We start from the raw sequence: 27082 nt of genomic DNA, 5'->3' as shown, positions 1-27082 counted from the left end.
CCATTACAGAGAGAGACAACTGATGGTGAGTTTAAACTGGGGGTAAGATTAACACACTTAATACACTTCAGGTAAGATTAAGAGTGACCTAAGCCAGTATGGAAATTGATCCCTCAATGGACTTGCTGACTTGCAATGTAGAGAGAGGCATTTAAAATAGAATTGGGCAGAATTTAGGTTTCTATAAATCATATGGCTCAATTTAGATCAGAATGTCAAATAATTAAACTCCATGCTTCAAAGTACAGTAGAATTATACAACTGTTCCACGTGTCAACCTGCTCCCAGAGTTGTGAAAAATACTTTGTGCACTAACTTCATTTCTTTCCCACCATCCATAGTCATCCAGTCCCTCCTGTGCAAACTTTTGAGATCTTCTGACAACGAAGAAAATAAGATAGCCACTTCCAGCAAGAGTGAGGAGTACCAAGAAGTTGGCAAGAACACGTAAGAATCTGGTTAAATGGATATTTCCTTCCTTCCGGTTCTCTTGTTCTTCAAGTATAGATTCCTGTATGCAAATTAATTTTCAAAGCAATTTGTAAATGTTTCATGAAGAATTCATCTGCAGGACAAACAACTTATGGCATGTGAATCTTAAATAAATGTGTTACTTTAGTTACACATAAGCTCAATGATCCATCAGAGTGATACAATGTTAATAATCTAGGCATGCTATTTTTAAGGTCTGTGCTTTATTAAAATATTACTCAGCATATGGATCAGCACGTTGTCCCCAAACATCATATATAACATAAGAAATTACTTAGCAGCAGTAAGATCATGGTTATTCAGTGGGATTTTTCATTATTTTGTATTAGTAATAACAATGGATAAAACATTTATGAAATAACTTTGTTCAAAAGTTGTGAAAGGAGGTAGAAATAGAGAAGCAAAGGTAAAATCACTATGGTATTACCATGGTCTTACCAGACTATAGGGCTGCTTTCTCATTGGAAAGAGATGACTGGTGGTGGTTTTACCTGAGGGTCACCATGCCTTGGAGTGGGGAGAGGTTGTGAAGGAGAATCCTTCATTGTAACCCCAGCCAGTGTAGGAACTGAGCTCACACTGTTGGCATTACTCCGCTTTGTGAACTAGGTGTTCAGACAAACCAAGCTAACCAATCCCCAAATAGACAAAGCATAACCTAGAGGTTGCTTTTGCAATTACTGAAATTCAGACCTTTACATCAAATGCTACTAGCAAAATATACTGATCTTAAACATATATTATAACAGAAACTTGAGAACACCTTGGTTCTCTGGCCCATGTGTAACAAAGTTCTGGGTTTTGACATTTTAAATTACTTTAGCTTCAACAGCTTTTGGCGGGAGAGATTTTCAGATTTCCATTGCTACCTTAATGATTAATTGCTTATTGATATCATTCTTCAACTGCCAATTTCTAATTTTATGGCAATGTGAAATTATTCTGGACTTTTCAATAAGAAGAAATAATTTAAACTGCCCTCTCAAATACTTTAATCACCCCCTTAATATTCAATACTAATGAGAATACAAGCCTTACCTGTGTAATCTACCTTCATAATTAGCCCCGGTATCAAACAAGAATTGAAAAACATTGAATTCTGTATACTCATTCATACAGAAAATTGAAATATAATAGCATTAGATTATATGCAATAAAACATTTACTTATATATTCTAACTGTGTTCTATGATACCTAAATATAGAAAAAGTTTTGGTCAATAGGTGAAATCAGCTGCAAATAGAAGTTCCACAGGATCTGTCCCAGATTTCTTTTTATCTCTACTATCTGTAAGTGTTAGGAGGGCACACTTAGAAATATTGGGAGATAAACAGGTCATCATTGCAACTGTTTTCCTATTACTCAATGATCTTTTGGAAACATTCACGGCCATGCTGACCTTGGCTATCTAAAATAGTGTTTGATCCTTTGCACATGGTAATGGGGATTCCAATGCCTTTCTTTAAACTTCACAGCAAATTGAGTTTGCCCTGAATGGAGCAGGCATTCAATCTGCTATACACAGGGTTACTCATGTGAACACTGAGGAGCAAGAGTTCCTCTCGCAATTCTAAAGCAATCCTAATCGTCATTGATATCTGAAATTGCCCCCGATTCCTGTTATCCTCACCTGTTTAGCTTACCTAAAGTTCACGCCCATTTAGCAGTCTGAAATCTATTGAAATGAGGCATAATTCTGAAATCTACATTGATTGCATTCTATACTGGTGCACATGCATGCCTGCCTAGAAAATCTCGACCCATAAAGTTTTCTGACACTGAAAGACTTTTAAATAAAGTAAATGTTCAAGATGCAGAAACGGTAGTTTCAATGTAAATACATTTGCAATAACATAAATCTCATCAGGAATCATGAAACCAACAGGGTTAGGGACTACCCCACAATCTGAATACACTCAACCCTATACCCGCATCACCTACCAAAGTGCTGTGCCACTCACCCACCGAACCAGCCACTCATTCAATTACCTTCCCACTCACTGCCATCACTAGTTTCTCGCTCAGCCATTCACTCATTCATCTACTTATCCATTCACCCTTCCATTCACTAGTCCATAATCATCCATGAAAAGACTGCCAGAAACTGGAAGCTAGTGCTGTAAAATGGTGGTGTATTTTCTGCATTGATCACCTTCACAAGTTTCTGAAAGGATAGCTGTACTGAGGGAGTTCATCTGGAATCTGTATCAGATGTGTGACCTTTTTCAACATACACAAACAAATGCACCATTTTCTACCTGTCAGCTTCAGATGCAGCAATGTTGATGCTAACTGGAAGATTTAGGCCAGCGTCTCAAAAGTAAGTTGAGGTTTGGATATATTTATGCTTTTTTTTATTAAGAAGGACTTGAAAGTAGAATGGACTTTGATAGAGTTAAATAATAAAGGGGTCAGTTAGGTTTGAAGTTTTGCCCATTACTTAAATCACTGGAAGCCATTTCTGGAGTGTCTTTCAAGATTTCACTTGTGGATAGTTGCTTTATTCAAGCAGACAATGGAGTAGAATGGGTAGAATCTATGATAACAAACTACATGATAAGCTCTTGGACTTTATATTCCAAAGGACCTTTCTTCTGCCACACTTATGCCGTTGTATTAACTGTCTCATGGGCAATTAATGTGTCATTTAATGCACCAAATTATAGACATACTTCAACAACCATTGAAATGAATCATTTCAAATGTCTGCTGTAATTTGAAATCTGATGTAATATGCTAAGCGCTGAAATGCATCAGTTGATTTTTTTATAAAAATGATAAATGGAAAGGAATTCAGTACCTTAAAACTGGTAGTGATTGAAGCAAATTTATTGTCTGCAGTTTCTGCATTGCCAATCAAGTAGTCCCAGCTTGTGAACATCTTCCAACTGAAATTAAAACTTGTGTCATCTCCGCCACCTTCTTCATTTGCATTGCTTGCCATTCTGAGGAGCAGATGGAAGTGTTACATTGTTATCTTATTAGGTGTTGTAGTTATTGTCGTGTTCAAGAAAACAAAGAAATACACATTAGGTGATGCAACAGTGTCAAGCCACAATGAACTGTTCGATACTTGGGGTTCATTTGAGCTACAGGATGAAAGTAAGAAGGCTACCCTGCCTCCATTAACATTAATCCATTGTATACGTGGTGCACCAATGCAGAGAGAGATTAGCAAACACACAGAAGCGTTAGACCCTCCTGCATGTAGACATGCAATGATATATGAAATTTCAAATATCTCATCAAAGAATAACTTCCTTTATTGGTCTGTGCACTGATTTTAGAAGTTGCCAGGTCATGTTGCAGCTGTGCAGGACATTGTTAAGGCCACTTTTGGAAAATTGCATTTAATTCTGGTCTCCCTGCCAAAGGAAAAATGTTGTTAAACTTGAAAGGGTAAAAAAAAATTTGCAATGTTGTTGCCAAGGTTAGAGGGTTTGAGCTAAAGGGAAAGGCTGAATAGGTGGGACTTTTCCCTGGAGCTGAGGGGTGACCTTATAACGTTTATAAAATCATGAGGGGCATAGGTAGGGCAAACAGTCAAGGTCTTTTCCCTAGGATAGGGGAGTTCAAAACAAGGAGGCATAGGTTTATGGTGAGAGGTGAAAGACTTAAAAGAGATCTAAGGAGCAACTTTTTCATGCAGAAGGTGGTGCGTGTATGGAATGAGCTCTCAGAGGAGGTGATGGAGGCTGGCACAATTCCATTTAAAAGGAATTTGGATGGGTACATGAATAAAAAAGGTTTGGAAGGATATGGGCCAAATGCTGGCAAATGGGACTAAACTAAGTTAGGATATCTGGTTGGCATGGATGGGTTGGACCAAAAGGTCTGTTTCTGTGCTGTACATCTCTATTTATAACTATCTATGACTCTAAACTGTAACCAAGGTATGCCATCTGCTGCAGCCAATACTTCAGCATTTTCCTGAATATCAACAACACTGCCAATGACAAAGGTGACCCTAAATTTTACTGTGCACCCATAAAGCAGTGGTCTAGAGATTTAGAGATGCAGCATTGTTGGATAGTAATAGGCCCACTAAGTCCCCAGTACAAGGGGTGGGAGAAATGCACACGAATTTCCAGCCAAAGCCTGCCACCACCATATTGAGAATGCAGGTTGCATTGGTGGATTCCACACAGGCAACATTTAATGTCAAGGACAAGTTATTTGAATCGTGGTCCTGCACTTTTGCATGACCAGTTCTGGATTTTTGAATGTCCCAGTATTTCACTTGTACGGCACAGCGTGGAACTGAACAGCAGGAAGGCTGTTTCCTAGTGTTACTTTCAGAATCATGCAGTTCGTTGTTGTTCTAAAGCTTTTTTCTGGGTACTGCTTTAACTTGTTTTACTACTCTGAATATTTCTCTATGTTGCAGGGAAAGTTTTTGATGGATTTGTAAAGTTGTTGCCATCTCTTGAGGAAGGAAATTTGTTCCCATCTCCTAAGGAAGGAAATTTCTTATGAATTCTTTATATTATTTATTAATAACTATTGGTTGCACCAGTTCTGGACTGATTCATGAGTGGAAATGTCAAACTAAGTTCACCATATTTAGAATACTTTCAGCAGCCAGAAATATTTTCAATTCTGGGATTCTGTGAGAAGCAAAAGTGACATTTGATTCAATAGAAACACTCAAAAGGGAATTGGACTGTTTCATGAAAAGGAATAATTTATGGGGTCAAGGCAGAAGGTGAGAGGAGGATACTCTGTGAGTTGCTCATTCAGGGAGGTGGTTTAGATACAATGGGTGTAATAGCCATTTTCTGCACTGTAACAATTTTCTCGATTCTGTTATTTTACACATGTGTAATCAGGCTGCCACTGCAAGATGACTTCTAGATCAATTTTCTGGAATAATTAGCATATCACCTCCCATTCTGTCTTCCAATTAACTCTGACAGGAGGATTCAGGTGCAGGAACTTTCAGCCCTCTCAATAGCTACACCATCAGTTTGTTGCTCAAGTGAAAGCCTCAAAGGAGTGTGGAACGCAATGTAAGTGAGGAAAGGCTCTGTGTTCTGACAGTCATCTCTATATCCCAAGCACTGTCTCTGAGGATAATCCCCAAGATTTGCTATTGCGAAGGCAAGTCTCTGCTGTGTATGCTCTCAAACTTACCATCTGTACCACTCAGTCAGAGCATATTTCATTTTTATCCCACTCTAGTTTCCCATTGTCTCGCCAGCTTCTCTGAGTACCTAAGGCTCTGACACAATAAAAGTTGCGTCACCCTAAGAAACCTGCTTCCAAATGCTAATTTAATAAGTTTAATTGACTTCATACCACTGCGAGACAGTAAGCCATCATTACATAGATGCTGCGTCCAGAAGAAAATCAGAAAAACAACAGACTCTTGTCTGATTTTTTTTTCACCGTGCACAACCTCCAAGCCTCTCTCTGTATGCCTGGTAATATTACCCCTCATTCCCAGCTACTCTACATCCATCCTATTAAATTCTTTCACAATTTGAAAGACCTCTAGTCTTCTCTTTTCTTGAAAAACTAGTGACTTTCTGTCCAGTTTTTCTGGAGCTATGTTTCCATATGCTGTACAACTAAAATCAAGAAAGTAAATCCGTTGACTCACTCCCACAAAAAACCTGCTTTGAAATTAACCAGTAAAAGGCACAAGGGGGAGTTGTGTTCAACAGACTCTCACCAGTGCAGCTCCAAACGTTTCTTCAGGGGAACTAAAGAAAAGAGAAGTTGGTTCCAGAAATGTAGTGGAATGCAGTATCTACAATGTATGAAATTAGCATTAACGTGGAGGTTGGAAGTTCCTGCTTTTAAGTTATGCTCCAGTGTTTCTGAATTACGTAGGAGAAAGTGAGGACAGCAGATGCTGGAGATCAGATCAAGAATGTGGTGCTGAAAAAGCACAGCCGGCAAGGCAGCATCCAAGGAGCAGAAGATTCGACGTTTCGAGCATAAGCCCTTCATCAGGAATTAGGCTTGTGGCCCAAGGGGGCAGAGAGATAAATGTTTCTGCATTATGCCAGTATGATGATAACCGCTTAAGGGACATTATTTATACCTCGTAAAGTGATTAATTTGGCACTGATGAATTGATTGCATTGAGCTTCACATTGGATTATGGCAAAGTTTTGAGTCAATCTAATTCTTTTGTGTCAATAGAATCAGGATACAATTGTTGCTAATAAAGGTAGCTCTATACCTGCTGTTGATTCACTCAGAATAATCTACTCAGTTGTTAGAAAATGATGGGTAAGATTAAATCAGTCTCAGCTTCAACTGTCAGCTTGAACTGACCTAATCTGACCCACATTGTTTGAATTTCAATACCATCATTACCATCACAGTTGGAGCTCAGCAGAGAAAAATAAAGCTCAGCTCTTTTTTTCCCCTGTCAGTTTGTTGTTTCAATATTTTAAATTAAATATTAAACATAGAATTCTATTGTTTGTCATGACATGTTGCATTCGCAAACTCATCAGTCTTGGGTTGATTTATGTTTTTGGTCCAACTGATGTCTGACACAAAACTGTAATATTTATATGCTGCATTGTTCATTTCTGATACACATATTATATTAGAGTTGTTCCAATGTACTGATTTTACAACTTGTTCGAGGTAAAACTTAATGCTGTCTGGGGAGTTGGAAACAATTTGCACAATATGTTGAATTAAGTGGGGGATGCCACATTAAACTTCTGATATCAGGATATACTATCCTTGATGGACCGAAGCGTCTCCCTGTGCTATATGACTCTATGATTCAATTTGGGCGGTACAGAGGAATTGGGACAGTGATGTTGACAGCAGAAAGACAATTTTAATGGATTAACATGGCATTACCCTCAGTAACATGGAATCTTTCACAATTAAATTATATTTTTGAATTTAAATGTGGGGATCATGGGCTGTGGAGGGGAGGTGAGTTAGTTCATGAGGGGAAGAGAATACTCTGGAGCTGCCTGTCACAACCCACCAGTTCACTTTGAAGAAAGGTAAGCAGGCTGTGAATCATCATGGAAAAGGACAAGGTTAATGGGAGACCTCAGGTCACTGTAGATAGGAGAAGGGTCACTGCTATTTACTATTACAATGAAACCTTGCCCAAATCTACGCAGCTTTGGAAAATTAAAACCAATGCAGCAACTGTCTCAATAGCCACTTCTTTTAAGATCCTCAGGTGAAGTCCATCAAGGCCTGTGGATTCGTGAGCCCACAGTTCCAACAATTTGCTCACTACCCCATCCCTGGTAATTGTGATTTTATTGTATTCCTCTCTCCATCCCATGTCCTGATTTAGAGCTATTTTTAGGTTGTTCCTTATATTCTTTACAATGAAAATCAATGAAAAATATCTATTTTGCTTATCTGCCATCTCTTTATTACCCCATTATCAATTCTCCAAACTCACTCTCTTTCAAAATAAAGTTAATATAATTAATCGTTTTATTTTAACATCTATACTAACAATTACTTTCAATTTTTATATTTGTAGCTAACTTTCTCTTATACGCAAATCATTTCCCACTTTAATTATGTTTTAGCCAAACTTTGCATTTTATATATTTTGTTCTTTCTTCTTACATGCCACCAAATTGTGCCGATAGATCTCATGGCTGTTAAGCTTTGTTACAATCTACACTCAAACTCTCAGGTGGGAATGCCTCCTGATGCTGTTTAGTGAGGAAGACTGTGTCCCGCTGTTCTCAGATAGCCCGAAGAAGAATCTGCAATGAGGCATTGCTAAACTGTGGGCTGATCTTTGTCTGCTCTGAGCTATGTGTTATTGGATAGTATCTTCTCAATGACCGTCACAGAACAGGCCAAATATTGAAGTAGTATGATCGTTCTGCATTGTGTGGCCACATGGCTACTCAAAGATCCATGCAGAGCAGTGCAAATTAGAGGAAACATAGAGCTGCAGCTTAGTGTAATGAGTTTGGAGTTCAATTGAAGAAAATAAGATGAAGCCTGGACATTTGGTTGAGGATTGTTCTTAAATTCTGCAACATCAAAGCTGCTGCCTTTTTGTCACTGCTGGCATGCCAAGTGCTGCATACAAATGTCACCCAAGCCTCCAACCCTATCAACTGACAGTGGGTTCAAAAACTTCCTTCCCAAGCCTTCTGCATTAGTCGCCAAAACCCATGCTTGTGCCAGGTTTATTAGTTGACTAATCTTGCTGCTGCTGGTAATGCCATCACTTCCCGGTCTGTTGTCAGCACCCGCATCAGAACAAATAAATTCCGCCTATAATGTCACCTGCATTTGCATCATTCATCAAAGATTCATCAATAAAATCTTTCATAGTGTCAATGATTTATTAAGGTACTAAATTATTTCAAGTAAATAATTGTGCTCACTTATGATAAACAATAAAATTTTGAAAAAATTAGGGCTAAAAGGTTTCAACATGCTGCGCAAGTTATTACATTAATTGGCTTGGATCCTTTTGACAATGAAAAGGTTGAGAAAAGTTGAACTTGGAAGTTAAACTTACGTCCTAATTACTACCATGAAGCTGTATCCGATTGTACCGACTCCCACCAGGAAGTAGCCCAAAGGTAGCCTGAATTTCAGCCATCCAATTGTCCGCTGATTATTATAGTAACCATAGAAAAGGACAGAATATTGTGCATAGCCCTGGAAAACGTATAGAGTTTTCTTTTTCAGTTAACCTTCACAAAAACAACGTCAGCAAATAAGCTATTCTAACATCGATCTTCATCTTGCTATGAACTAGAATTCACAAAACTAATGATCTTTCCTGCTCGCATACATGTTTTCTTCATGGACATTTTTCTAACAAAATTTAACTTACCCCAAAATCCCACAATGTCGCAAAATTCATGGCTGAGTCTTGCTCACTCATTGGAACTGTTTTTCTTGGCATGCTGCCATATGGCTTTCCCATCAGAGCCTAAAGTTAACAGATTAAAATATTAAAGTATTATTTAGAGAGATTTCAATCACACAATTATTTACCCATCTTAGCAACTGATAATTAATGTCATGGAAATGCCTGAATTTAAGGATAAAATTAAAACTTCTTTGGTATACAATGATGCTTAATCAAGTTAGTAAGCAACGCAAATGAGTTAAGAGGTTTGCCTTTTACACCAACAGTTCCCTCAGGTAATCTAGTTCACCATTGCTTACAAAGCAAGTGAAGTAAAAAAAACTCTGAGCTCACTGGATGTTTTGTGAGACTCCAGTGTCAAGACAACCCAAGTCCTGTCATAGTCCACTCTAGACAACCAGAACAAAGAAGAAGGTTGAAGATCTCTAAGCTAAGTTGCAATGAAAAAGGTAGAGATATTGCGCATCTTAAAAAGTATTAAGATAGACAGGTCCTCGGGTCCTGATGGAATCTATTCCAGAATATTGAGGGAGGCAAGAGAACAAATTGCTGAAGCATTGACAGACAACTTTGAATCTTCTTTGGCCATAGGTGAGATCCAAGAGGACTTGGCAATACCCAATGATGTCTCGTTGTTTAAAAAAGGTAGCAGAGATGATCCAGAAATTTACAGGCCTGTGAGCCTCACATCAGTGGTAAGGAAATTATTGGAAAAGATTCTCAAGGACTAGATCTATACACATTTAGAAGCAAATGGACTGATTAGGATAAACAGCTTGGTTTTGTTCGGAAGGAGGTCATGCCTCACTAACTTGGTCATTTTTTTGAGGTAGTGACACAGATGATTGTTGAGGGAATAGCAGTTGATGTTGTGTATATGGATTTCAGCAAAGCCATTGACAAGGTCCCTCATGGCAGACTGGTACAAAAGGTGAAGTTACATGGTATCTGGGTGAGCTAGCAAGATGGATACAGAACTGGCTTCCTCATAGGAGACAGAAGGTGATGGTGGAAGGATTTTTTTGGAATGATGAGTGGTGTTCCACAGGGATCAGTGCTTGGACCTCTGCTATTCATGATCTACATAAATGATTTGGAGGAAAACAAAGCTGGTCTAATTAGTAAGTTTGTGGATGATACAAAGGCTGGTGGAGTTGCTGATAGCAAGGAGGATTGTCAGAGGATACAGCAGGATATGGATCTGTTGGAGGGATGGGCAGAAAAATAACAGATGAAGTTTAATCCGGACAAATGTCAAGTGATGCATTTTGGTAGGTCAAGTACAGGTAGAAATTATACAGTGAATGATAAACCCCTTGGGAATAGCATTAAGAATAAGGATAAACAAGTTATGCTGCAGCTTTATGGAATTTTAGTTAGGAATATTGTATATACAATTCTGGTCACTGCACTACCAGGACGATGTGGATGCTGTGGAGGGGTACAGGAAAGGTTTACCAGGATGTCGCTTGGTATGGGGGATTTTAGCTATGAAGAAAGGTTGGATAGACTGGGTTTGTTTTCACTAGAACGCAGGAGGTTGAGGGGTGACCTGATAGAAGTTTATAAGATTGTCAATGGCATAGATAGAGTGGAAAGTATGAGGCTTTTCTTTCCCAAGGTGGAGGTGTCAATTACTTTGGTACTTTTCAAGATGTGAAGGGGGATGTTTAAAAGAGATGCGCGATGCATGTTTTTTAAACAAAGGGTGATGAGTGTCAGGATTGCACTGCCAGAGGAGGTGGTGGACACAGACACAATAGCAGCATTCAAGAAGCAAATACATCACTCAGAATGGAATAGAGGGATACGGATCCTGGAAGGGCAAAATGTGTTGGTGCAGGATTGGAGACAAAAGCTACTTAACTGTGATTTCACTTAGCCTGCTGTCAATAACTGTCATACTCAGGGATGGAATCAAGGATTTTGGATATTGCAGTGATGTATTGAGCTGTATTGTTCCTTGTTTTTTGTTCGTGTGACCTCGGAAGATGCCGAAAAGAGGAAAGACTCAAAATAATTCATCAAGAGTAGTAGCATTTAATAACACTTCTAATGGTTTTCTCATACTTGCAATATGGATACCTGGTAAAATCAGAATGAGCTGTCCCTGCCTAATTGTTGCTGTAAGTGTAGGCAAAAGTGAGGACTGCAGGTGCTGGAAATCAGAGTCTAGACTAGAGTCTAGATCAGGAAAGAAGGGCTTTTGCCTGAAACGTTGATTTTCCTGCTCTTTGGATGCTGCCTGACCTGCTCTGCTTTTCCAGCACCACTCTAATCTAGTTCCTGTAAATGTGGCAATGAGCTACGTCTTGCATACAACTGAGAAGCTTGCTAGGACATTTAGAGAGCAGTTAACCATCATCAAATGCTGGTCTGAAGACACTTATAGGTCCACCCAGGTAAAGACAACAGTTTTTCTTTCCAAAAGGATGTTCAAGAACTCAATGGGTTTTTACATGGTTAAGCTTCATGCTCATCGTCATTTAATTCATTCAAATTCCACAGTTAATTTAAATACTTGAATTCCGATTTCCGGGCTGGCATTTCAACTCTGTCTTTGAATTAATAGTCCAGCATGACAGTTAGGCTATATAGTCACAATGCTACCATAACCCCAAATGTAAAAGCTGCAGAAGTGAACACATACGCCCCGATTTTAACCTGAGTGCAAAGGAAAGCAGTTCAATGAGGTGAAAGGTGAGGACTTTGGCAAGAGCAAATTGGCACAAGTTGCCACCAGAGATTGACAGAAATGGTTCCTGAGTGTCATGCAAGTGGATCTTTGAGATCCCAAGTCAATTTTTTTTATACTATAACAATATATTGTCTTTAATATTGTTGTTGGAGCTTCATAAATGCGAGAACTGCAATATACAAAATGGACCACAGTCTTTTCCACAGGGTTAGGAATGGACAACATGTATGACCTTGCCAAGGTAATCCTAATTTTGGAAGCACATGATAAAAACAACTTTAATTCCACAGAAGTTTGTAATTCATGAAGTGGAAAACCTGACTGAGAAAACAAAATTTAATTATCTTTTGAAAACTTATTCTGTTTACTTCATAAAGCATAGTTTAAATTCAAGGTATTTTAATGATGAAATTAGCAGCTGTGTTTTTTTTGTTAAAGTTTACCTCAGGGATCATTACCAAACCAAAGGTCAATCCGAACAGAACCATATTGATTCCATACATCCATCTCAAGAAGATGAAATATGAAGCAACTGATGAACCAAAGTGACCTGGTAAAAACAAGCAAAAAATGTTATTACCCATTGCAAGTAGTTAGTTATTTCAGGAGTTAAAAAAGTTACTGAAATGGGAAAAAATTGGTACAAGTGTTTGTCTTAATCCTCAATTGCAAAGGCCCTCTACTCCATTCATATGAAACAGGTTGTGTTAACCCTGTTGTTATACCTAAAGGACTATTTGGGCAGTGTTGCCTTAGTGACACATACAACCTTTATATATAACATGATAATCAAGTTAAAGCCACTTTATCTAAATGTGCAAAACAACTACAACAAAGATGGATGAACTAATGGCACAGTTAAAAGTAAATGGCTAATCACCATTAATGAGGCATGATTACAGGGTGACCAATGTCGAAAAATAAGTATTCCAGGGTACATAATATTTTGGAAGGGCAAACAGGATGGCAAAAGAGGAGGGTAGCTTTGATCATAAGGGATAATGTAAGGACATTAATGTGGAATGAACTTAGTTAAGAGAACCATGAAGTAGAATCAGTATGGTGGAGATTAGTAATAACTAAAGTCAGAAAATGCTGGTGGGAGTAGTTTAACATGACTACTAGTTGTTGTACCATTAGACAGACATTTAACAATAAATTATTGGAGTGTGTAACAAAGAAGCATTACATAATATAACAATCTGTCCTCCAGCGGATCACTGAGATTGCTGAGGTAATGCCTTCATCATGCAACATTAATGCTCCTGTCACTAAAACTCAACCCATGTCCATTCTGATGCTGTCAGTTCTGGTATTTTTGATATAATTTTGTCTTCCTGAGTTCTCTGCCTGAAGGCAGCTTTGACTCACAGCATTGCAATCTCCACCATAGATAGGGCCAGAAAGCAAGTCCTAAATCCAACTGAGCTAGAAGAGGAAATGAATATCATGCTGTTAGCACCATTCTGTTCCACATCATCCATCTAGCCAAGACTTCTGGCATTCCAAGGAGTCCAAATTACTGTGGCAATGTGCATTTTTAAATACATGTTGTAGTCTGGAGATATGAATAGCAATGATAGAGGAGAACATTTTCTTTCCATCTCATGGCTGACCAGGAAGAAAATATTTATTGTAAAGATGTTCAGCAATTTTAAAAATACCAGTTGCCATGCCAGATCAGCTTTATTGCCTGACAATCGAATAAATTCATTTTGTAAGAGACTTGTTAGTACAGTTTGTTTCACTTACTTTCAATCTCTTTTATTTTCATTTCCCATGGAATACAAGCAGTTTTGAAGTTCTCAAAGTCACGCTGAAATTTCATCCATTTCTGAAAGTTAAAATGCAAGATATGTAGGTTTTCTGTCAATGAAAATTAGCATTTTCATTTACATCTCAATTAATTTTCTCTTAAATATACTCTTCTTTTACTTATTTATCCACTAAACGTGATAGTAGAAATACAGCTTGTTTCTAGATTAGTGCTAGTTTTGAAATGGGTCTGGAAGACAAAAGAGAGATAAACAGGTTAATATTTCAGTTAGACCTTTCATTAGAATGAACTTTCTGTCTTTATTTCAGATTTTCATTATCCACAGTATTTAATTTTTGTAATTGTGTCATTCTTAAAATGAGTTATTATTAATTAATTTTTCACGGCCATTGTCTGTAGCTTTTATTTATTGATTTACATGAGATGGACCTCACAAACCATTTATTGCCCATTCCTGATTAAGAAGCTGATGATGAACCACTTTCTTGAGTTACTACACTTTGTGTGCTATTAGTTATGGAGTTAAAGCATTTTGACTCATCTTGATGATGAGGGAATAGAGACATATTTTTGGATCATTTGATATCCCCACTTGGTGAGGAAATTGGAGATTCTGATGCTTCTGCTGCCTTTGTCTTTCTAGCTGACAGAGGTCATGGGTTTGAAAGGGTTGCCAGAGAAGCTTTAGTATGTTAGTTGCTGCAGTGTATCTTGCAGTAATACAAACTACAATCATCATGCATCAGTGGTGGAAGGAGTGAATATTTAAGCTGTTGGCTGATTTGCCAATCAATTGGGCTGCCTCATCCTGAATGAGCAAGTGAAAGTTATTTCAGTCACTGCAGACTTGTGCCTTCTAGCTGTCAGAAAAGATTTGGTGAGTCAGAAGATTTGTCCCTTACTGCAGAATATACAGTCTCTGACGTGCCCTCATAGCCCAGTATTTAGTTCAGTTAGTCCAATTTAATGATGAATCTAGGTTTTTGATAGTGGTGGATTTAAGAATAAAAATTCTATTGAGAGATGTTTAGTTTCTCTTCTGGAGATAGTCATTTCTGTTACCTGTCTGATAAAAATGCTTTTTGCAACATATCCATCCAAACTTAAAAGTAGTTTGGGCTGTGTGCAGGAACAGATAGCTTAATTATTTAAGAAAGTGTGAATTAAACATCAGCAAATATCCCCACTTTCAGCTTTATTTTGGAATGAGTGTCATTGATGAAAAGCTGATGATTTCTTGAAGGAATGTTGCAAACCAGACTGTTCCAACTTTGACATGTTATTTGATCTTGAGCTGAATTTCCAACATGATAGCCTTTACATTACCAAGTCTTCTTTCTTTCATCTACAATATCTCCCCTTTCTCCATATCTGCCTCAGCTCATCCATTATTGAAATACTCATCCTTGCCTTTTCTAGTTTCAGGCTCATTTTATTCAAATTCTCTTTGGTTGATTTCCCATTTTGCACCTTCTGTAAATATAAGTAACTGCAAACCTCTGTTCAAATCTTAATTTATACCTGTGGTCACTGACATACATTGGCTTTCAGCCACTTTTCAGCATTGCCTTCATTTTAAAACAATCATCCATGTTACTTCATCTCTTCATGGCCTCACCACTTCCTATCTCTGTAAAATTCTTCACTCCTACAGAGTTCTCAGATTCAGCTCTGATCTGTATAATCCAGATTTCAATCACTCTACCATGGTTAGTCATGCCTTCAACTGACTAGGCTGAAAGCTGTAAAAATCCTTTACAAGACCTTTCTTATCTCAGTATCTTTTTTATCAAAAAAAAACAACCTGACCAAGTTTTGGACCATCTGCTCTAATAGCTTGTGATGTGGATCATTATTAAGTTAAGTTCAATTTGAGAAGTCTTCAAGAGATCACACTTGTGACATTTTACTATATACTAATTGTACTGCAGAAATGGACACTTTTTTTTGCATTTTTCTGCAGCTCTCTGCAAATAGCATTGAATCTTGACTTGGTGTTTCTCAACCATCTCGGATGATGTAAAGGTTGTATTGTATAAGCAAATCAAAGATTTATTTACCTCCTACTTACAGAAATAAACATTGCTTTGGACTGAAGTCAAGATTTAAACATAAATATCTGAATTTACAACTTTAACTCAAAATTTCAACTCCAACCTTACGTTTAAAATCTGGTATATGTTCCAGTCCTGTATGTGGGAACTGGAGTGTGTCATTTGATCCTTCAAGACTATATTTCCATTTGACTGGATCATGGCAAGATGAACTTTATTTACCTTCTTTTGCACCAACTCCCAGGATATCTTTAACTAATAACAATGGATTAATCAGATCTTTTTGTAAGAAATTCTTACAAATGTGGGCCTGTTTCTTAACTAATCCAAGATTAAAAAGTTCAGTAGACTCTGAATAGCACTGGTGACAAATGTAGGAATTACTGAGGTGAGTTGCATAGGACCTAATGCTGAATGATCGATTGAAATATCCACATTTTCAGTTGGTACATGAAATGTTTCACTTTGTATGAATAATGGGAATTGGACTTGGGACTCTTGCTTTATTTTTAAATCCTCAATGGTATGTGGCATCAGTGGTTAGGTTGGCTTTCGATGCCCATTCTTAATTGTCCTTAAAATGATGCCGGTGAGCTGCCTTCTTCAACAGCTGCAGTTGTTGAGATTGTGGTAGACCCATTGATGCAGAATTTTGAGCTCCGCCAGTCAGAAAGTTATTTTTGCAACATTAACTGAAGTTGTGCATCGGAACTGTGCAGAATCCCTAACACAGCTGACTCAGTGGGAATTACCCAAGAAATTAAATTTTCCAATGACCAGTTCATCTATATCTGGAGCCCTCTGAAAAAATCCATTAAAGTTGGAAAGGTTGGAGGCTTCAATGTTAATTAAGCTAATATTACCCAGGAAAAGAACATAGTTTACTTTTGGATGAATATTAAACTGACTTTTGGCTCACCACTGACACAAATCCACACCTACTTTGACCCCATACATCCCACAGGCACCAGACAATCACCTCCCAAACAGACTCCAAACTAGCCCCAGCCGGACCCATTTTCACACAACCTTCTGACTCCTGGCCTGACCCTTCTAGATCCGAACACACAGACAAAACGTCTCCTGATGCCATCTTCCCCCACTGGTAGGCTGACCTCCTCCCCAGACCTGACATTTATCCCTTCAGCGAACTGATGACATCATAAGTGGTGAATTGTAAATGTTTCACTGTCCTCATGTGAGTACATGCAACAATAAAGTTAATTCAATTCCATGGATTTGCAATTTTGAGTTGCTAATCTGTTTAAAATCTCTCCCCTTTGGCATGGTTGTCATGCCATATAACACAATGGAGAGAATCCTCAATGTGAAGATGTGACTTAGTCTCTATAATGATGGTGTAAATCCTACACTATCATAAATAGATACATTTATGACAGGCAAATTTGTGAGAATTAGGTCAAGTATGTATTTCCTTCTAGTTGGTTACCTCATGAACTGCCACAGACCCACTCTGGCCTATCTGTTTTAGGACTTGGTCAGCTCATTAAGTAATGCTGTGTCATATTTCTATCGCAGTTTGACTTAATGGGTATGACAGAAAATGAAGCTGTTAAGAAACATCTTTTCAAGCCAAATGACATAATGCCCCGCACCTGAGGCTTCTAATACCTAAAAGAACAAGTGTACCAGAAGCATGGAAACACCATCACCTCCAAGTTCCCCTTTAAGTTATATAGCATTCTGACTTGGACATGTTTTGTCACTAGATTAACAGCCTGATCTCCCTAACTAATAGTATTTGAAAAATACTTTAACTACATGACCTGCAGGTATTCAGGAAGAAAGCTCACTATCACATTCTCATTGAAAAATTAAGAATAGTTTTAAATGGTTTGACAAGGATACCCATATCCTGAGAATAATTTTTGAAAAAAAAATTGAAGACAAGGAAGCATGAAGTGCTTGAATTATTAAAGCAAATTAGGGACAATTTGACTATGCACTATTTCAAAGGTATTCAAATATTTTCACATCAATGATGAAACATATTCATGGCAAGAATCTGCACTTCATGTTTTTTAATATGGCAAGTCTGTTGTGCTACAGTTACCACACAGTTTGACATACTCCTGTTTATACCATGTGACATAGACATAGATTCATAGAGCCATACAGTCATATAGCATAGAAACAGACCCTTAAGTTCAACATGTCCATGTCAACCAAGTTTCCCAAGCTAAGCTAGTCCCACTTGCCTGTGTTTGGCCCATGGATCTCTAAGGAGAAAGTGAGGACTGCAGGGAAGAAGGGCTTATGCCCGAAACGTCGATTCTCCTGTTCCTTGGATGCTGCCTGACCTGCTGTGCTTTTCCAGCAACACATTTTCAGCCCATAGCTCTCTAAACCTTTCCTATTCATGTACCTGTGCAAATGTCTTTTAAATGTTGTGGCTGTACCTGCATCTACCACTTCCTTTGTCATTCATCATTCCACATAAGAGCCACCCTCTCTATGAAAAAGTTGCCCCTTCGGTCCTTTTTACTCCTCTCACTTTAAAGCTATGCCTTCTAGTTTTGAACTCCCCCATTCTAAGAAAGAGAGCTTTACTAGTCATCTTATCTGTGACCCTCATGTTTTTATAAACCTCTATAATCACTACATTTAACTGCATAAGTCTGTCCTTAATTGTTTCACCGAAAAAACTCATATTAATCCAAATTAAACACCATCTGCCACTCCTTAGCCCATTGGCCCAATTGATCAAGATCCCTTTATAATTTCAGAGATCCTTCTTCACTGTCCACTATACCCTAAGTTTGGAATCATCAGCAAATCTGCGAACCGTGCCTCCTAAACTCTCATCCAAATTATTTATGTAAATGACAAACAGCAGTGAAACTTGCAACCATCCGTACGGAACACCACTTGTCCAGGCCTCCAGTCCAAAAAATAAGCCTCCATCTTTTTCTCCTAACACCAAGCCAATTCTCAGGATTTACAGATTTATTATCAACCAGGTTAGCCATGTCATGACACACCATCTATGACTATCAAATCCAGAGGTAGGACTTGAACATGAATATCTGTCCCATTGGTTGAGCTGCTGAACATCATTATGACATTCTATATATGTCGATTAAGATTAAAAAACTGAATTAGCGTCAATCAGCAAATATGTAGAAATATTGCAAGAATTTTTTCCATATAAACTAAGAGCCAGACAACATGATAATCAATCAAAAGATACAGATGTATTTTCACCCAAGACTTTGTTACTTACTTTGGTCATCATCACTTTATAGGCATAAAACTTTTTGCCTTTTCCTTTCCCAAGTGCCCCTTCAAATTTCTCCACAAATTCCTGAGCTTCTCTGAAAATTGAGCAGAAATAACACAATGAAATAAAAACTACAACATATTATAAATGTAGCAACTAATTGCATTAGAGCCAACATGTAAACTTAGAACTTGAGTAGAATTTGTTTGTCACTGATTAGTAATGATATCATTGTCAAAGTTGTTTTCAGATGAAACAAAGTATTGCCTCATCTTCTGCTTAAGATATAGCATGAAACTAAAAATAGGTAAATCCTATATGCTCAGCCAATTCATACTGGAAATGGTGACCTTCACAAGCTAGTAACAATTAATGGCAATTTCAACTTTGCTAGAAGACAAACAAAGTAAGACCAAAAATACATTTCTGCTGGAAGATATTTTCATGTATTACTCAAAATGTCAATAAAAATCGCTTTTCCAGTGCAGAAATCAAGCATCTCTGACATTGGTGAAATAGATTTGTAGCTAGTCAGCTATGCCAAAAACTTAGCAGAGTTACTTGCTGACGGAAAATTAGGTCATTCCCAAATTGATATGTGTATGCAAATAACTGAATAAAGAGAGTAAAGCTGTTCCAGAGTGGTAGCAGCAGATGCTGGCTATACTCGGATTTCTTTTCATGGAGGGCGCAGACCCAGAAAGAATGTCCTCACCCACTATTTAAGACTTGTGTCTTAACTTTTTAAGGCTTGGCCTTTGTCATAGCTGAAAATTATTTGTTATGATTATCTTTCAGGCTTTTACTGCCAGCATTATCTGGAACTACTCAAGATTTCCACTGAAACACTGCTCAGGTTTTGCCTTGAGCAACAGAGGCATCCAGTTTCTTTGCAGCTAAGATCCTGCAGGACTCATGTTCTGTATAAATAAACAACTTCAACGCAGGAAAAATGAATCCACATCAAGGTGATATCTGGATAGTGAGCAGAAGGCCTACCTCAGCTCAAAACCACTACAAAATAGAGAATTCAGCTCCAAAAGTTGTCAGGCCATTTCATGCTGGAGGATATCACAGTTTGGTTAAATTCTCACACATGCAAACTTTGCAGCTCAATGCATTTAGCCACCTTAATGTACTTGTTTACATAGATTAGGTTTATCGAATATGGATGTGAGAAATTCCACTTACATCTTTATGGAAAAAAATGTTTAGTAGTAAAGAAAGTTTGTTGACCACTAGAGCAGATTTACAAGAAAAATCAATTTACAATACTAGTTGGGTTACAAAGACTACTTTGGAGGAATTATGATAGAGATGGGGAATAAATGCTCACCTGGCCAATGGTACCCACATATCTTTAATGATATTAAAAAAATCACTCTGAAGTTCAGGCCAGGAAGAGAAATAGCTCTAGCAGATGTTTTCACTGCAGAAGAAACATAATTGAAAGATCTAAGAATGAGGTTCCATCACCTGATTAAATTAAAGCTGTGACCAGCAAAGACAAGAACTGAACAATGGTCTCTCAGTGAGTGGCTCTGGGATTGTCAAAGAAATAGCTAATATAGAAAGCAACATGGCATTATTTGTGTGCCAGAGATAACGTATTGCTAGAAGATGGTGTTTTTGTTTCTTTATACTTTTGTGGAACATGGACTAGCTAACAAGGTCAATATTTATTGCTCATCCCAAACAGTACTTGAACTGAATGGTTTGCCAAAACATTTCAGAGAGCGATTAAGAGTCAACTATATTAGCATAGGTCAGGCATTACATGCAGGCCAGTCAGGCAAGATCTCCTTCCCTGGAGGGTATTAGTGAACCAGATGGGTCTTTACAGCAATCAATGCTAGTTTTGTGATCACCATTACTGTATATAGCTTTTAATTCCAGGTTTATTAATTGAGCTTAAATTCCACCCGCTTCTATGGTGGTTTTTGAACCCATGTACAAGGAACATTAACTTGTCTCTCTGAAATAATAAGTGAGTGATGTTTCCACTACAATACCCTCTCCTCCTGCTGGGTGGTTCCAAAGCAATCGGCCTCAAAGAAGGACCTCTCCAGAAAAATCAAGAAGGCCACATGTGAATGGAAGAGGGTAAGCTAAAAGCCAAACCATTTAAGTACTGGATAGGCTTCAATGAAGTCAATGGAAAAATAATGTCTGCATACCTCAAATACAGAAATATACATCAGAACGAGGAGATGGTAGCTACTGAAGTACCATCCAGATCATGGTATCCTCTGCCAGCTAATTTATTCACTCACAATCAAGAATGGTACCTCAAATGTGCAGGCTACTATTCAATGTTCCCTTTCATGTCAACAGTGAAAAATGTGAGAAGCAAAACACGCATTCTGTTTATTAATGAAACGATTCCTGAAACTGTAATATGTGACAATGGAAGCAGTTCACCTCCAGAGGATTTATGGAACTTGCTTATCAGTATGTGTTTACTATCACCACCACATTACACAAGAGGACACAGGGTTACATACAGTGAAGAGAACCCTCATGAAATACCAAGGCAAAGGAAAATCTAATCCTTGCCTTTTTCTGACTTCTATTGCCACATTTGAAGGGTGATATAAAGTCATGTGCATAGCTATTAAAAGAAAAAATGGTATAAGACAACTCTGCAAAACAAATAATTCCTCCAAGTGACCAGGATGAAGTAAGAGAACAGTTCACAGATGTACAGATAGACGGATTCAAAATTTGAAAAAAAAATAACAAATCACTGTCACAGTGTTTGAAGGACAAACTTTACCTGTACAGGATCTAATCATGAAAACCTGAAACCCAGAAAAATTTGTTGATGATAAGTAGATCATTGAGACTGAAACTGGTGAGAGAATGAAAAGGAGCAACGCCCACACATGACCTATAGCTGAGCTGGAATTGCATAAAAGATCATCAATAACCAGCAAGCCAACATCACCAGCATCAACAAGTGGTGAAATATCGATATCACCAGCAAGTGGCACAATAGTGACATCAAGCACGTCTCCTACAACATGAGGATGAACACAAACAGTTGCCAATCCCAACTTATCCCTGAAAGCAATGAACACTAAATCCACAAGATGGAGGCACAACATCCTCTCACCTAAGTAATACATAAGTAATAATTTCCCAAAAGAAACATTCTATAACAGACTCTAAATGTGTTCTGTTTAGTTACTAAAGTTGATTGTTAATATTCTCTATGTAACATAAGATTTGGACGTAGGTATAGCGGAAAGAACATGAAACAAGGATTCTGTATTCCACTGGCATCGGGTCATTTCAACCATGAAGAGAAATTAAGGTTGAATAAGCAAATATGTAGATGGATTTACACTGCAATGAGAAACCTTGTGTCTATCTGTGTTTTCTTCCAAAGAGGCGTCTTTCCCCTAAAGATATCCTTTTTTCCAGAGAGGTGCTCTTTCAGCCCTCTCTCACCATCACTTTCTGCTGGTCAAGCCTCCCAGCTCAGCGCTCTCTTTCACAATTGCTATCCACTGCTGAATGTTGTCTTGCATAAAGTTATATAGAATATATTTTTAGAAGCTTATGATTGGAACAGTATAAAAGATCCATTTTTTAAAAAAACAAAGAAAGTTATAACATTGTTAATTTTTTTGTGAAGAGTTAAGAATTAGCTATTATGCAAATATACAACCAGCCTGCCACATTTACTACTATACTTCAGGTGGCCACTGAGAATCAATGCATTGGTCTACCAGCCACATGGAGATCTATAAGAAATACAATAAATGAAGCTCTAGCATTTTGAGTATAGAGTGCAATTATGTCAAACTCAAGGGAACCAGAAAACACAACACTAATAACTGATTTGAGGTGACATAGTGATAATGTCAGTGGACTACTATTCCAGTAGATCCCAGGCCAATGCTTTGGGAACACAGTTTCAAATCCAATCATATTAGCTAGTAGAATTTAAAGTCAATTATAAATCTGGAACTAAAAGTTAATTTAATGGAGCGCATGAAACCACTGCCCATTATCATAATAACACAAGAAGTTCTTTGATGTCATTTAGAAAGGGAAATTTATCATCTTTACCTGGTCCAGTCTATGTGTTACTCCAGGCCCACAGCAATGTGGTTGACAATAACTACCCTCTGAAATGGCATAGCAAACCACTCAGTTGGATCAATGTGCTATGAAGCCTAAAGAAAAGACATAAAACTGGACAGATCTCCTAGCATTAAGCTAAGCTCTGGAAATTACAACAGCAGGCCCAATTTTGCCAACCATGACAAATCTTCCTTATTAATACCTGGAGCTTATGTCAAAATTGGGAGAACTGTCTCACAGACTGGTCAAGCAGTAGCCTGTCATCCTCATGGAATCACACCTGAAAGCCAATCATACCTCACAGAAACCAGCAATGCCATTCGGATATGTGCACTTTCAGTGTCAGGACTGACCCACCAGAGATGGCACTACAGTACACAGTTGGCACAGAGATCTCCAATGAGGCTTGAATATTGACTTTGGACCTGACAAAGTCTCACAACATTAGGTAAAACATGCGTAATGAAACTTCCTGCTGACTACCACCTACAGCTTGTCCCTCCACTCCAGGCACTGCTTCATGTTAAGCATCAATTGAAAGAAGCACCAAGGGGATTTCAATGCCAATTTCCAAGTGTGACTCAGTAGTAACACAACATATTGAACTGGCTGAGGCTGACATTGATGTCTGTTTGAGACAGGTCGTTTGTAAGCCAACAAGACAGAAAAAACGACATGATCTTGTCCTCACAAATCTATCTATTGCAGATGCATCTGTCCACGACAGTATTGGTAAGAGTGGCAATTGAACAGCCCTTGTGGTGTCAAAGCCCCATCATCATGTTTTGGGGAGGCACTGTCATGTTGCTAAATGTGTTAGATTTCAAACAGATTGAACAAGTCAAAATTTGGCCTCCATGAATTGCTATAGGCCATCACTAGCAGCAAACTTGTATTCAACCACAATCTGTACATCCTGACAATTATTATCATCAAGATGAGGAATCAACCTAGGTATAACAAAGACATAGACATGACTGGAGCAGCAACTGATAAATCTAAAAGTGATGGAAACCACAAAGTAACTGGGTCCTGACCAACATTCCTGCAATCATACTTTGCTCCAGAATTCGTATTATCCTTAGTCAAGCTGTTTCAGTACAGTTATAACTCTGTCATCTACCTGTCAACACAAGAAAATGTGCAATGTTCAGCAATATTTATAATTTCAAGGATAGATAATATTCAAGTTTGGGCTGATGAGTGGCATGTAATGTTTGGATCAAACATGTTGGCAAGTAATGTTCGTTTCAAACTATCTCCCTTTGGCATTCACTGGCATTATTATTGTTGAATTCCCCATAACCTGTGGGTTATCATTGACCAAAAACATGACTGGACCAGTTAATAACAAAACTGTAGCTACAAGAGCAGGTCAGAGATTGGAAATTCTGCAGAGAATATCACCTCCTGGTATATTTATAATCGGGTCCATCATCTACAAGGCACAAATCAGAGGTGTGGTGGAATACTGTCCTCTTGTCTGGATGAATGTACCTCCAATATCCCACAAGGAAATAGCACCATCCAGGAAAAACCTGACTCACACTCAATTTGTCACCAATTCATTCACTCCCTTCACTACTGGTAGCAATGCATAACATTTACAAGATGCATTACAACAACTCACTAAGTCTGCCTTGATAGAACTTTTCAAATTCATGACCTCTACCAATTAAAAGGGCAAGAGCTGCAGATACATGGAAACAACACCTCCTGCAAATTCCCCTGCATGTCCTTCATTATCCTGACTTGAATCTATATCACTGTTCCTTCAGTATCACTGTGTCAAAATCCAGGATCTGCCCCCATAACATACTGTGGGTGTATTTATACCACAAGAACTGCAGCAATTTAAGAAGGCAGCTCATTACCACCTTCTGAGGAACAATAAGGGAAGGCCAATAAGTGTTGGCTCAGCCAGTGATGTCACATTCCGTGATTGAATGAAAAATAATTACATTGCTCAGGATAATCAGCTTTGTTAGTATCAACCGCTTCACAGCAGTTGCATGAACATATAACCTAAACCAGGCAGGATTTTCATAAGTTTGTGTAAATCAGGGTTTTGATACATCAATGGGACCCTAGTGTAAATTAAATCAGACACTGACCAGGAGAGCTTTCACAGTTTTGTTGGTAGGCATTATTAGGCACCACTAGGCCCAAGTGAGTCTACAAAGGCTTTCACCTGTCACTTGTTGTTCTGTACCTGAAGGTGGATTTATTCATTGAAACAAGACCTGTCTTTTTTTCTCAAATTTCTCCAGTCTTCGGTTGATGCCGTCTTCACTAGACTAGGAAGATTTCACCACACAGTCTCCATTCCTGGCGTATTTAAGCTCCAGGCCTTATTTCAATGATCAGATCCATTTTAATATGCATTTTTAGGGTGAACAGGGTGCAGAAACAATAATTAATAAGTGCAAATCAGACTGTCTTTGTTTATCCATTAGCTTCAAGTAAATGAAACAGAGGGGTTTTTTGGGATAATTTCAAGGGAGGGGAGGGTTTAAGAATATTGGGCAGAGAAAGCAGCCGTTTTTCTCTTTGAATGTCTGCTAAAAATGCCTAAGAACAAAACTTCAATCATTGTCCAGGGATGTAATGCATTCACGACTCCATACAATCTCCACAGAGGCCAGTTAGCAAACTCTCCAGCACGGATGGCTTGTCAATCTGTATGATTAAGTAACCATTTGTGGCCTGATTGGTGATACTGCCTTGATCTTGGCTACTATCCCCTCTTCTCCATGCTAACCCCAATGGGAAAGTGCGTGAAGGCTATTTGCCAATAAATAGCCTTGAGTGCTTCTATTTTTAAAGCCCACTGGAGTCACAGCCATCAGCAGGCCACAGTTGCAGCCTCTCAACATCCTGTGAAAGATTTTCCCCTGCACAGGGATGACCTGTAGGTACTATTACTTTATTTAATTATAACCGCTTTAGGAGGCACCTTAATATGCAGATATCCTTATAGACCCTTTCTGCAGACTCACAGCCTACAAATGTCAATGGAGCCACCTCTCTTTCAAGGCTTTTGGCCCTCTGATTGGACCTTCAAAGCCACACTCTGCATCCTTACTTGGATACAAACTCAAATGCAATTTCTTAATCCATCACCTCCAGGCAGTATCTCCCAGGGAGACAACTCAACTGAATTCAGAAAAAGATGCCACCTGACACTTATGAGCAGAAAATTACACTCACCGTAAACACTTTTGGTATTCACCCCTGTCCTCAAATCCCTGGAATCCAGTTTGAGCTAAAACCAATTCCATTATTTTTATAGTGTTAGTTATCTGTTTCAAAAGTTTCATGACTTTAGGTTTAACCTGAAATTGTTACAACATATAAAACAGATGCACCCACTTCAGTAATTGTAATTTCTGTTTCATAGGTGAGGGTTTGTTTCGTAAAGTTGCAATTAATTTCTTTTTTTCTTCAACTTGATCCTTCAACTTGGCCATATCTTCTTCCGTAATAACTTCTTCTTCTTCCTCAGATTCTTCTTCTGAGCTAGAAACCAAAAGAAAACTATTTATCAGCACACTGTGGATTTCTGTTATTAAAAATACTATAACCAAAATGACTTAGGTAAAATCTAACAAACATGCACAGGATTTAGCTGTTCAGATATTCAGAAATATCAAAGTCTATCTTAAGTTCCTGCTCCCCACCACCGCATCTCAATGTGAATCTCTGATAAATAAAATGGGTCACTTTCCCAACATCTTCCCGCCCACGCCTGACTTGTTTTCTGTGATGAAGGTGTTCATGACATATTATCATGTTAAAAACTAGGGTTCTAAAGTGAACAAAAGTATGTATATATTTAAGTTAGCTTTTCATTTTCATCCCATATGTGTTAAGGGAATG

The 27082-nt window shown here is 38.2% G+C and overlaps 1 protein-coding gene across 1 annotated transcript in view; it reads right to left on the bottom strand.

Moving 5' to 3' along the window:
* Nucleotides 1-26688, bottom strand: part of tmc1 (transmembrane channel-like 1) — a 51294-nt gene extending 24606 nt beyond the window's left edge. The window contains exons 1-8 of the mRNA XM_072591762.1: nucleotides 26576-26688; nucleotides 19115-19205; nucleotides 13792-13873; nucleotides 12483-12589; nucleotides 9303-9401; nucleotides 8982-9124; nucleotides 3294-3438; nucleotides 317-511 (exon numbers count right to left, since the gene is read on the bottom strand). Of these exons, the coding sequence (XP_072447863.1) occupies nucleotides 317-511; nucleotides 3294-3438; nucleotides 8982-9124; nucleotides 9303-9401; nucleotides 12483-12589; nucleotides 13792-13873; nucleotides 19115-19205; nucleotides 26576-26673 (960 nt within the window). The 5' untranslated portion in view covers nucleotides 26674-26688. The remainder of the gene's footprint in view (nucleotides 1-316; nucleotides 512-3293; nucleotides 3439-8981; nucleotides 9125-9302; nucleotides 9402-12482; nucleotides 12590-13791; nucleotides 13874-19114; nucleotides 19206-26575) is intronic.
* Between the last annotated feature and the right edge of the window lie 394 nt (nucleotides 26689-27082).

Source organism: Chiloscyllium punctatum, chromosome 2 (genome assembly GCF_047496795.1).
Source record: "Chiloscyllium punctatum isolate Juve2018m chromosome 2, sChiPun1.3, whole genome shotgun sequence".
Classification (NCBI taxonomy): Eukaryota; Metazoa; Chordata; class Chondrichthyes; order Orectolobiformes; family Hemiscylliidae; genus Chiloscyllium; species Chiloscyllium punctatum.
This window is presented reverse-complemented; position numbering and strand designations above follow the sequence as displayed.